Source organism: Protomyctophum parallelum (genome assembly GCF_964188405.1).
Source record: "Protomyctophum parallelum genome assembly, chromosome: 8".
Classification (NCBI taxonomy): domain Eukaryota; kingdom Metazoa; phylum Chordata; class Actinopteri; order Myctophiformes; family Myctophidae; genus Protomyctophum; species Protomyctophum parallelum.
In genome coordinates, this window is record NC_139703.1 from 32442993 (window position 1) to 32455390 (window position 12398).

The 12398-nt window shown below is 44.1% G+C and overlaps 1 protein-coding gene across 2 annotated transcripts in view; it reads right to left on the reverse strand.

The window, feature by feature from the left end:
• Positions 1-8312: 8312 nt before the first annotated feature.
• The window catches only part of arhgef10la (Rho guanine nucleotide exchange factor (GEF) 10-like a), a 168055-nt gene continuing 163969 nt past the window's right edge, over positions 8313-12398 (reverse strand). For both annotated transcript variants that reach the window (XM_083771476.1, XM_083771475.1), the window contains 2 exons: positions 12026-12148; positions 8313-11235 (listed from right to left, as the gene is read on the reverse strand). In XM_083771476.1, the coding sequence (XP_083627602.1) occupies positions 10679-11235; positions 12026-12148 (680 nt within the window). In that variant the 3' untranslated portion in view covers positions 8313-10678. The remainder of the gene's footprint in view (positions 11236-12025; positions 12149-12398) is intronic.

Genomic DNA, 12398 nt, shown 5'->3' on the forward strand with positions numbered 1-12398 from the left:
CTGAAATCTACATACCCCTACAGTGTACAAGCCAAACTAAAGACAAGTTGGACGATATAGAAAGATTTCTGTGGCGTCCATGCCACTTATTTTTCTTGGGAACTGCAGCTATAGCAGACAAAGTGGACAAAAATGAGGGGAATTGAGAGAAAGAGATCGAAGAAGAGAAGAAAATGGTCAGAGAGAGATGGTAGGGTTAGAAAGAGAGAGAGGTCAAATACAAATTATTGAGGGGAGTCAGGTTTGTGGGGAATCGAGAGTAAGAAAAGATAAAGGCAAAACTTTGTCTATGCCTATATCCCTTACAGGACGATTCCTGTAAGTGAACTTGGAGATGCAGCTGGAATAAGTAGTTTAGGATACTGTGTGCCAACTGGCCAGCACACAGGTAAAGAGTTTGATGTGTATTTTTGGGGGACTATAGTGAGTGTGAGGTGTGGTTTTGTTGTGAAAATTTCATGTGAAATGAAACCAGGCTGTGATCATTTTCAGCACTTTTTTTCTCCTCTGAATTGCTCCCTGGCCACCATCCAAATTCAACAGACATGCGGAAGGAAAAAAAGCTGCGAACGAATTGACTAGGCCTGAATGCTAACGCTCCCATTTTGTTTGAATAGTGGGGGAATGTTGGCATAAAAGTGACTTGATTCACTGCAAGACATAAAAATACCTTTTATCTCCTCCACACTGGTCCAACTGAGATAGTAGTGGAGAGTTATAGCAATAGATATATGAATTGAAGGTCACCCTTCAAATGCCTAAACAGTCCAATGAAATAAAACACAGAAGAAAGTGTAGAGTGTAAACCTGGCATGTTTATAAATCCAAGGGGTAAATAAGCAGACACGATAGGACCCTCCAGTATGATAGGCCTACACAGTATAGGCTATACATACAGTGTACTGCAAATGCATGCATTTATTTTTCAATAGCTCCATACAAATATTGTAGATGCAGTTAGAGATAAATCACAGATGGTGATAAGCATGCAGTACATGCAATGGTCAGGCCACAGAGCAGGACCTCTCCTTGGGGACTAGGAGAATAATGGGAAGCGTTCAAAATGTCATCAATCATCTGCATGATTAAAAGGTTGTAAATAAAATATATGTGTGAGGCTCCAGGAGCATTGGCAAAGCATTGAAAAAGACACAAAGAGCAACGGGGGATTGATGGACCCATGCCACGGAACAGGCTTTCCAGGAGTTTACTGGAAGGACCTCGTCCTTGTATATCAACTTTAGATCTGGGAATCAACTGAAAAACAGTTGCATTCAACGAGGGACAGCGAGTATATTTTACAGCAGCTGCCGGAGCAGTGTTTCTTTTTCCGTGTCAGTTGCCCGCAGCAACACTTTTACTTAGTTTTAGGTTGAGGCATAGTTTTACTGAGGTTAACGTATAGGGTTAGGACCGGTTAGGCATAGTTTTACTGAGGTTAGGCTTAGGTTTATGCATGGTTTTACTGCAGGTTAAGGTTAGGTTTAGGCATAGTTTTACTGAGGTTAACTATAGTAAAACTATTAAAGTAATGTTGGCAGATGCCACTGCCGGAAAATGCACTCGCTCTTATAGGTTCAACAGTTAAAATATGTTATAACATTGAATAAAATAAACTAGAAAAAGTGCTCCTCGGAGCACTGGTCTCCACCAGGTCAGGAACCTTTGTCGGTGTGCATTGTTTGGTATTGAGCATGGATGCTGTGCCATCCATTTTCACCTTAGAAATATTGCACAAATCAGAGCCTATTTGTCCTTGGACGATGCAAAAACGCTAATCCACGCCTTTGTTTTTTCTCGGCTTGATTACTGCAATGCACTTTTTTCAGGACTGCCTAAGAAAACAACTGACAGATTACAACTTGTCCAAAATGCAGCAGCCAGAGTTTTAACTAGAACTAAGAGTAACATATTACTCCAGTTTTGGCATCACTGCACTGGCTTCCGGTTGTTTTTAGGATTGATTTTAAAATTATTTTACTTGTCTATAAAGCTCTCAATGGTCTCGCACCTTCCTACCTACATGACTGCCTGCCTAAATATGTCCCAAACCGCCCCCTAAGGTCTTCCACCGCCGGCCTGCTCGCTTTGCCCAAAAAAATGTCAACTAAAAAATACGGGGAAGCAGCTTTTTGCTTCTACGGGCCGTCGGCATGGAACAAGCTCCCACTGTACCTTCGTCAGGCAGCCTCTGTAGACATTTTTAAAGCTCAGCTCAAGACCCACTTCTATAACATTGCCTTTAATTGATCTTTTATTTTTTATTTTTCATGTCCTCACTGTACTGCATTACTGCTTGTTTTTTAATGTTGTTGCCTTGCTTTTCTTTTATTCTCCATTGTTCTGTGAAGCACTTTGAGCTGCATTTCATGTCATGAAAGGTGCTATACAAATAAAGTTTTATTATTATTATCCAGGGAGTATTTGTGAGTATGATTGTGTTTTGCTGCAGCCAATCCAACGGTGCTGGCGTCACAGGACACACACACACACACACACACACACACATGGACAGACGGACAGACAGATGGACATAGTCATGCGCACGCGTGCACGCACGCACGCACACACGCACGCACGCACGCTCTCTCTCACACACACACACACACACACACGCACAGGTTTGTACCTCTGTGAATCCTTATCCTCGCATTCTCCCTATGCAAATCATTAGCTGCTGCCTTTCTTTGTTAAGGAAACGCCTGGTACTGTGTGCTGTTCTTCCTTTATCACCAGTACTGCCAAGCCTGCTGAAATGAAAAGCAATGCAAATATGCCTGGCTTTTATGAACCGACAGATAAAGCTTGGAGGCCTTCAAAAACGCAACGCTTCATCCGCTTCAGTTTAGCCTTGACCGAGCCATGCAAATTATACCTGAGATGTAGGGAGAGTGGCGCCGCGAGCCACACTGACGCAAAAGCTGGGGCTTGAGATAGGCAAATCTCTCCTGGGGCAAGGTTAATTGGTAGAAAATATCTATAGAAAGGTCTTAGAAAAAAGGGTTTGTGAGAGAAGTCCCACCAAAGAAAAAGTAGACACATATTTATGCTTGGGTTTTGATAGGGAATCGCTTGCACAGCATCACGGATGCTCTCACTTTGTCATTTCGCTTCGAGGGAAGGATACGTTCTGCGGCTGACCCGCAAGTACAGGGTGCAATTCAGCACAGCTTTATCAGATCAGCATTATGTTACCCCTATTCACGTCTGACTTTCTGCAGACCCCTTTCAGGTTCCCCCACAGCACTGTGATCCTCATTTCTGTACTGTTTTCTCGATAGCGGGGGTTGGGTATCGCCATTTTCCCAGGATATAGCATCTACACGAGCCAGAACGTTTGGCTAAAAGAGAGCTTATGCGCGGAAAATGAAAGAGTATACGAGTAAACAAAAACCTATATTCTGGCTCTGCACATCCACTGAGAATGAGACAGGCATATTAATTGCAGAGGATGCAGCTTTTCCATCGCATGTTTAGTGTTTCGTGAAAAACGGAATCATCAGAGAGTGAAATGAGTAGAATGATCGTGATAATCCACTGTGTTAAATGAAAAAAACAAACAAACAAAAATACACGATGCCCCATATCACGAACACATAGTGTTGATTGTAAGACAAACAAACACATCGCGGCAGAATACGGCCTCAGGTGCTAATGCTCTCAGATATTGCTGTGAAAAGGCCAGCAGTATAGAGGCACCTGGTGTGGGGCATGATCACATTTCGTTCCTCTTTGATTGTCACAACCCCGCTGGAGAAGCCACAGGTGTGCTGACCTCAGATTTATCCGTGCACACCTGAACCTCCATTGGAACTCATCTGTTCCAGCCAATCAGTCGTGGTTTATTTTAACAGTGACCTTCACTGGGTAATTTATTACAGACGACTGCTGCTGCTGAGGCCTGCCCACTTCCGTGAACCACCCTCTCACCCTTGTGTAAGTTGTTGATGTGACATTGACAGCAGGGAAGCTATTGCCTAATTATGTATACTTTGTAGGGCAGTGTCACTTGCAGAAAATAAATGGAACAAAAACTTTGTGCTTTTTGCTGAAAGGTTGCTATTTTTTATGGCCTTGAGTTTGACAGACAGAGCCTATGAGATGCTATATAGGCTATAGGCATCATGAATGTGAACAAAAACTATAATGATGGACAGTGGAGGGATGTGTTGTGGAATTCATTTGTACTTTGCGTGCATGCGTGCGTGTGTGCGAGCATGTGTGTGTTGGGGGGGGGGGGGGTATAGTATGAGATATCGATGGAAAGGGGCTCCGTAAAAGGGATAGTTGGACATGGAGAAACACTGTTAAGGGTTCCCCAGTGGTTCCTCTGCTGCGGTCTGAACAGCCTTGAAGCAATGCTGCACATCTCCCAGAAGTGCAGTGCAGTCTGCCAGTGATGAGATAAGCTGCTGGTACCCCACATGGAGGGGGGGGTGTTGATAAGCTGCTGGTACCCCATATGGAGGGGGAGGTGATGATAAGCTGCTGGTACCCCACATGGAGGGGGAGGTGATGATAAGCTGCTGGTACCCCACATGGAGGGGGGGTGTTGATAAGCTGCTGGTACCCCACATGGAGGGGGAGGTGATGATAAGCTGCTGGTACCCCACATGGAGGGGGAGGTGATGATAAGCTGCTGGTACCCCACATGGAGGGGGAGGTGTTGATAAGCTGCTGGTACCCCACATGGAGGGGGGGTGTTGATAAGCTGCTGGTACCCCACATGGAGGGGGAGGTGATGATAAGCTGCTGGTACCCCACATGGAGGGGGAGGTGATGATAAGCTGCTGGTACCCCACATGGAGGGGGGTGTTGATAAGCTGCTGGTACCCCACATGGAGGGGGAGGTGATGATAAGCTGCTGGTACCCCACATGGAGGGGGAGGTGTTGATAAGCTGCTGGTACCCCACATGGAGGGGGGGTGTTGATAAGCTGCTGGTACCCCACATGGAGGGGGAGGTGTTGATAAGCTGCTGGTACCCCACATGGAGGGGGGGTGTTGATAAGCTGCTGGTACCCCACATGGAGGGGGAGGTGTTGATAAGCTGCTGGTACCCCACATGGAGGGAGAGGTGTTGATAAGCTGCTGGTACCCCACATGGAGGGGGAGGTGATGATAAGCTGCTGGTACCCCACATGGAGGGGGAGGTGATGATAAGCTGCTGGTACCCCACATGGAGGGGGAGGTGATGATAAGCTGCTGGTACCCCACATGGAGGGGGAGGTGTTGATAAGCTGCTGGTACCCCACATGGAGGGGGAGGTGATGATAAGCTGCTGGTACCCCACATGGAGGGGGAGGTGATGATAAGCTGCTGGTACCCCACATGGAGGGGGAGGTGATGATAAGCTGCTGGTACCCCACATGGAGGGGGGGTGTTGATAAGCTGCTGGTACCCTACATGGAGGGGGAGGTGTTGATAAGCTGCTGGTACCCCACATGGAGGGGGGGTGTTGATAAGCTGCTGGTACCCCACATGGAGGGGGAGGTGTTGATAAGCTGCTGGTACCCCAGGTATAATATACCTGCATGTGCTTAGTGATGGTGGAACAAAAAATATGTTTAGTGTTCTAGGTTTAATCACAAAACAACTAGAATCTTCCGATACCGATGTGTTTGTCGATTAATCTCACATCACTACTCTAAAGTATGTGAAGGTTCTGCATTGCAGTGATCAATTCGCATGCCTCTATGCTAAGAACACTCTAAGCACTGTGTGAAGTTTCTGGGGTGCAGTGGTGAAGACTGAATACAGAGGTTCCTTTTTCCAATCCCATGCCTTCCATGGTTAATATGCTGGTGGAGTTTGTCTCTTAAATACAGAGCAAGTTTTGAAAGTTAACATCCAGAATAACACTTCAAGAGCACTATAGGAGAATCAAGTGTGTGCAGTGGTGAGGTCAGCTTAACTATTGCAAACTGCAGAATCCGCAGGCAGGTTCAAGTCCCACTACTCCCACTACACTGACTCTCCCCAATGTTTCCAGAGAGGTCTAATTGGGGGCTTGTGGCAAGAACACCCTCACCCAACTGACATATAATGATATAATATAGGCTATAATAGGCCAATGTGAAAAGGGTGCCATTTCTTCTCACGCCTTGAATGGCAATTGGATGATTTGACACATTTTGTTCCAAAAATGTGTTTTACAAAAATCCACCTGTTCGTGGCGCTATAACAGGCCAATGTGAAAAGGGTGGGATATATTCCTCAGCCTAGTAGGAAAGTTTGTGAAAGATCTCACGTAAATTGCATGCTGCGTTCATGATTTGAGGCTTTTTGTTGACAGATCCGTCTTGAACACATGACTATAGAGATAGTGTGTAACGATCTGCTGGAGGAGTAATATAAAAAAAATGTGTTTTTCAAAAGTCGGCCTCCTGGTGGCGCTATAACAGGGCAACAGGCCAATGTGAAAAGGGTGGGATATATTCCTCATTCTGGAAGATTTGGGGCAGAGGTTCATCGTTGGCATCCAGGGAGTATGCATGCAACATTTGGCATCGACCGGGTTAACGGTGCCGGAAATTAGCTGGTAACAGACGGACGGATGGATGGTTAAACACACACACACACACACACACACACACACACACACACACACACACACACAGTTCAGGTGGATCACCCACCAGGCAAACCAGGCATACTTAATTAACTGGTGGGCGTGTCCACATAAAAACGACATTTTAACAAATACTGTACACTTTTTTGAAAACATTCTTCCTCCTTATATACATTTTTTATATAATTTTTATATATATATCCTTAATACCTGGTGATCATGTTTTAGGGTGGACGGCACTCCATCTTTAACTTTGCTGGGGACCTCCTGGAACCCCCCTCACACCTCACAAGGACACCAGGGGGTCACCGGACCCCACTTTAAGAACCACTGCTGTAGATAGGAAGCGGGTAAAAATGGTAAAAGTGAATAAACCAAAAAGGTTAGAATTTTGCACAGATGGGATAGACTTAATGGATAGCAATCTGACCTGAATCCTTCATTTGTAGCCAGTAAAGCTTAAAAGAAAGAATTGTCACTGCAATCAGTGTCCTGAATCAACAAACGATTCCAAAGCCGGTTAATGTCTAAAAGACACCACATAATCCTTAAAGTTTTACTTTAGCCCCCTGGTCTAAACCACATTTGTACAAGATTAGTTTCTCTAGCAGAGGTAAAGCAATGTCATTTCTTTTAAACAATGCAATTCAGCAGTGCAATATTAATTCAACATGTAAAACAATAAGAACTAGAAAAAGTGCCCCTCTGGGCACAGGTCTCCACCAGGGCAGGTCAGGTTGTGGCCTCCTGGTGGCGCTATAATAAGCCAATGTGAAAAGGGTGCCATTTATTCTTACGCCTTGAATGGCAATTGGACGATTTGAGGCATTTTGTACCAAAAATGTGTTTTACAAAAATCCACCTGTTGGTGGTGCTATAACAGGCCAATGTGAAAAGGGTGGGATAAATTCCTGCGTTCATGATTTGAGGCTTTTTGTTCAAAACGGGCCAATTCTGCAAATTTTGAAAGCCAATGTTAGCCAATCAGGGTGGAATATGAAATATCGGACAGATCCGTCTTGAGCACATGACTATAGAGATACTGTGTAACGATTTGCTGGATTTCTTTTTAAAAATATAGAGGAGTAATAGCAAAAAATGTATTTACAAAAGTCGGACTCCAGGTGGCACTATAACAGGCCATTCTGGAAAATTTGGGGCAGTGGTTCATCGTTGGCATCTAGGGAGTGTGTGTGCAAAGTTTGGCATCGACCGGGTTAACTGTGCTGGAGATTAGCTGGTAACAGACGGACTGACAGACACACACACACGCACACACACACACACACACACACACACACACACACACACACACACACACGGAGTGCAAAACATACTCTCCCCATGCCTTCGGCCTGGTGGAGACAATAACATGTATTGGAAAGTGCTGGGATAGGCTACAAAAGACTAGCCAAGCTCAAAAAGTTGATAGCTGTTTATAGGAAATGTTTTGCATACTTACAGACTAATGTCGTACAGTCGTAAATCAGAGCACAAATTCAGATCATTAATCAAATTTGGTTGTTTGCATGGATTTCTTTGATGCACTGGTTTTTGCTAGAATGCATGAACTATGGACCTACTGATGCAGTAAATGATACCTTTGGGCTCACACACCTGGTGAGACAAACACAATACTGTTTAATAGAACCCTTATGAATTCAGTTACAATGCAATCAATTTTGACAATAATTAGCACTCTATTCGCTGATTCAGTTGTTTTTAATTTAGCATACATATGACACCGTTTAGACATGTATTTATTAATGCACCAAAGTAAATTCAAACAAGCAAATGTTGAGTACTTTGCTTCCACATACCAGTGCTGGTATAAGTGCAATTATTGTACTATTTCTAAACAGCACATCGACCACTGAATGCATGTTTGCATCCTGTGAAATTGTGCCCAATACAATTATTTTTCTCACCACAACAATACTGTTAAAAAGTTGCATTCATTTCAGTCGCATTTACTGTATCATGTCCCCTTGCCAAAAAACTCAACAGGTTAATTAGTGGTGCGTTTAATTAATTAATATTCAGTGCATTGCCATTTATTGTATGACTTTACTATAAACAATGGAGAATGGAAACCCATTTCTTCTTAAAGGGTCACGCTAAATTTCCGCTCGTAGGGAAACTACAGAAAAAAGTTAATGTGCAATGCTAACTGTATGAAAGTGTGTTTATGAATGAAATACAGTACATGCTCATCCACCAGCTAAGGTTCAATGGAATAACCTTGAGAATGGCCATGAAGATGTTCTTGCCTAGCAGCATTCCATCTGAACATGGACATATTTTTTCTTTTTGTGACGCAACACTGAGATTGCCATCATCCCTGTACCTTTTGCATCACCTTAGCCTTCAAATGGCTTAGCAGATATTATGCTATACAAAATACTGTAGGCACTGAAGAAGTCACATGTATACATACATTATTCCAAGCAGTGACTGGATCTGTAGGCAAAAACTAATTAAAAATAATTCTTCATCCAAGTATACATTCAGTCTGTGAATGAAAATGACAGATTGACAGATTCCTATCACAAGAGCGCATGTTTAGAGGTGGAATTACAGATTCTCTGTAGCATAATACGTTTGTGGAAGAGTCATCTGGCTTGAGAGTCTACCTGGCTAATGACATTCAATTCAACATTCAAAATATTGCCAGGGTAGCATTCTCTAATAAACAAGATGTGGCCTTATTCAGCCAGTTGTTGGCCTAATTGTGATATAGCACTGGGCCAATTGTTAAATGCAATCCTTCATTTTCCTATGTAATATTGACACTAATAAGCAAGTTATAACTCTTGGCTGCTTCAGTACATACCACATGACTTGGATGGCCACAATGACTTTCAGACAGGTTTTTGGTGTGTGACATGCGTAATTAATGCAGATTCTGCATTAACAAGCATGTGTGCACATGTGTAGTATTATCAAATGGAAAAGACATGGGATAATGGAAGTGGCGCTATCAGATATGTTCTTCATGTCTGCCATGCACAGCCCTTCAGGAATGCAATGCATGTTTTGACCCTCTAATGAGTCAGCCCTAATCATGCTGTATAGTTAAATGTAATGTAACGTCTTAGCCATTTTGTGTCTCATAATACACTTGCTATTCTTACCTTTCATGGTTTACAATATTGATCTAATACTAGCATGGGTCCTCCTCTGTGAAGGCACAGGAACTTTGACACTCTTCAAGGCAACTTCAACATACTGTAGATAAAGGTCTGCGGGCCCTATCTCGCGCGCCACCTTACCCTTTATGTTTAAACTTATTCGCCATATTTTACTATTTTGAAAAACATTTTAAAATATTTCAACTAGCCAATCTACTGTACATTGACACGGTCACGTTGTGAGCTTGTAAACTGGATATATGTTTTTTAAAGGCAAAAAAGATAGGGCCCGATGTTCCTAACCCTAAACACATAATCTGATTCTTCAAAAATCTGCTTATCAACAGACACAGTCTAAAAAATGGGAACACAGTCTACTTTTGGAATGCATCGATTCATTCTTGGTAATATATACACTAGTACATTCACATTGGATGGGAGTGAGTGAGTGAGACTTCTGGCTGAGGAAATAAAGTAAATGCTAATGTGATTTGTGATGCTGCGGTTCTTCTCATCTTCTCAGCCTCTTTAACAGATGGGATCTTTCCCATGGGATCAGATAAAAGGCGGTCCATCTCCAACACTGCACAGCACGGCACATTCAAGAAAGGCTGGCTTCCCAAAGAGATGCAGTCCGCTGGTACTCGCACAGCAATCCCGGTGGGAGCGGAATCTGTGCGTCAGGCATCCACGATGAGGTTGAATTTAAGTATATCCATTTGATATAAAGTAGGAGGTGGGAATCAGCCCACAAGTGTCACAAGGACGGAAATCTGTGGCGGGCAAAAACAGCGTGGCGCCTTTGATTCCACATCACACAGGCTGAGTCACCCACTTTGTGTAGCTCCGCGTGCCAGTGATGTCACCTTCATAATGACATTACCAATCCCTTGATAATATAGAACGGATCGTTTACAGACTATGCCGGAGAACCACGTTTAAACGGCGTGCCATGAACGCATGACGTGGCTTCCATGTCACACAGTCAACGGCAGTTGCCACACCATGAGTATATTCTCCGCACCCTCTCCACCTGTCCTAGTACCTCTTTCCCTCAACCTACGGAAGCCCCTCCCACCAGAGATGACGGCTGCGGAAGTGACCCTGTCCCTGCGCCCACCGTCCCGCTCACAGGGACGGCCGTGGACCCACATCTCGGGGTCGTCGCTGAGCTCGTAGATGGAGCCGTCCTCCAGACTGTGCTCCTGCAGGGACTCCAGGGAGGAGTCGGACGCCTCGTCGCCCAGAGCCGTCAGCGGACGTCCTGGCAGGCCGGACGTGGAGCGTAGGCGGTACTGCAGCAGAACACCACGTCCCTTATTGCCTCTCGTCTCCCCTGCCTGTCCTTGAAAGCAGCCGGACTGCTGCAGGGACTCCTGGGAGGACATGTCGCTGCGGTCCTCCCCGCCACATGCAGAGTCTGGCCCGTCGCCAACAGAGTCCCTCTTCAGCAGCTCAGCGGACAGGGTGCTGGTGGTGGCCACCAGAAAGTCAACAGGCCCACAGTGGGCATTCAGAGAGGTCATCCCCTTTCCTGAAGGGGAGGAGCAGTGGAATATTAAAATATTGCGAAGGGTACAGTATATATCTATTTTTGTAGGTCTTATATTGTCCCTTTGCACTGCACGTGAGGTCCAGATGTATCTTCAACCTTATGGACCACTATCGGCTTACGATAGTACGTATGTTACCAATGCCAACAAAACAACTGCAAGTAATTGTATTTCTCATATATACACAGTAGTACCGTATGTGAAGGCAGTGAAGCAATAAAAGCTGCACAAATACATTTTTGACTCAAGTCAAAGATGTGTCTTTATATCCATTTAATTCAGAATTGAATTACTATGAAAATTGTAGTATCACAAGTGAAAAGCACAACTTGACCTCAACAACTTGACCTCTCAGCAGCAGTGCGTTTACAATTATTCACATTACCAAATGTTTATTTATACTGCATTTTCTGTGCAAAAATGAGCTCTAAGTTGGGTTTTTATTAAAAAACTGGCTTATAATCAGAGAGTAATAAAGTAATTAAGGTAAGGTTTAACCACTTTACTAAAACAACGTTCTTTCTGTTGGCATGAGTAACAAAGGACTGCCTGACAGTGGTACATTTATCTGGCCAGAATATGTCACTGCTGTGTTGTCAAAACGCTAACAAAAGCCCCATTCCCACTGCCAGGAGAACAATGTAGCCTGTGACCTCAATAATGTCCAGTGCAGAGTTATTTCCTATCATGGAAAAACTTGTTGCTTTAATTTTGACCTCTCAAGAACCCATTCAATCACTGTCAGTCCTCCAAATGCTGACCCATCCATACCTGTTATTTTTGGGATGCCTTCCAGTTTGGGAACCGGAAGGGTGATGATGATGCCATGGGCAGTACCGACCCATAACAGCCCCCGGCAAATCAGGAGGCTGGTGACACGCATGCTTTTTTGACCTGCAATAAAGGAAACACTGGGTCACTCACAATGTAAGACTTAACATGAAAATGCCCATGTCTGGTTAGATTATGTGAAGCTGCAATTCACCTACCAGCGCAAAACAAGCTTGGGGAAAAAAGGGGGAAAAAATCTTCAACATAGACAACCCAGGCATTTAGAGAAAATGATTAGGATAAATTGAATTTCCCCATTTGCTGGTGCAGCACTTAAAAGGAAAAGCTACCATGGATACATAAAGCTGGAAAT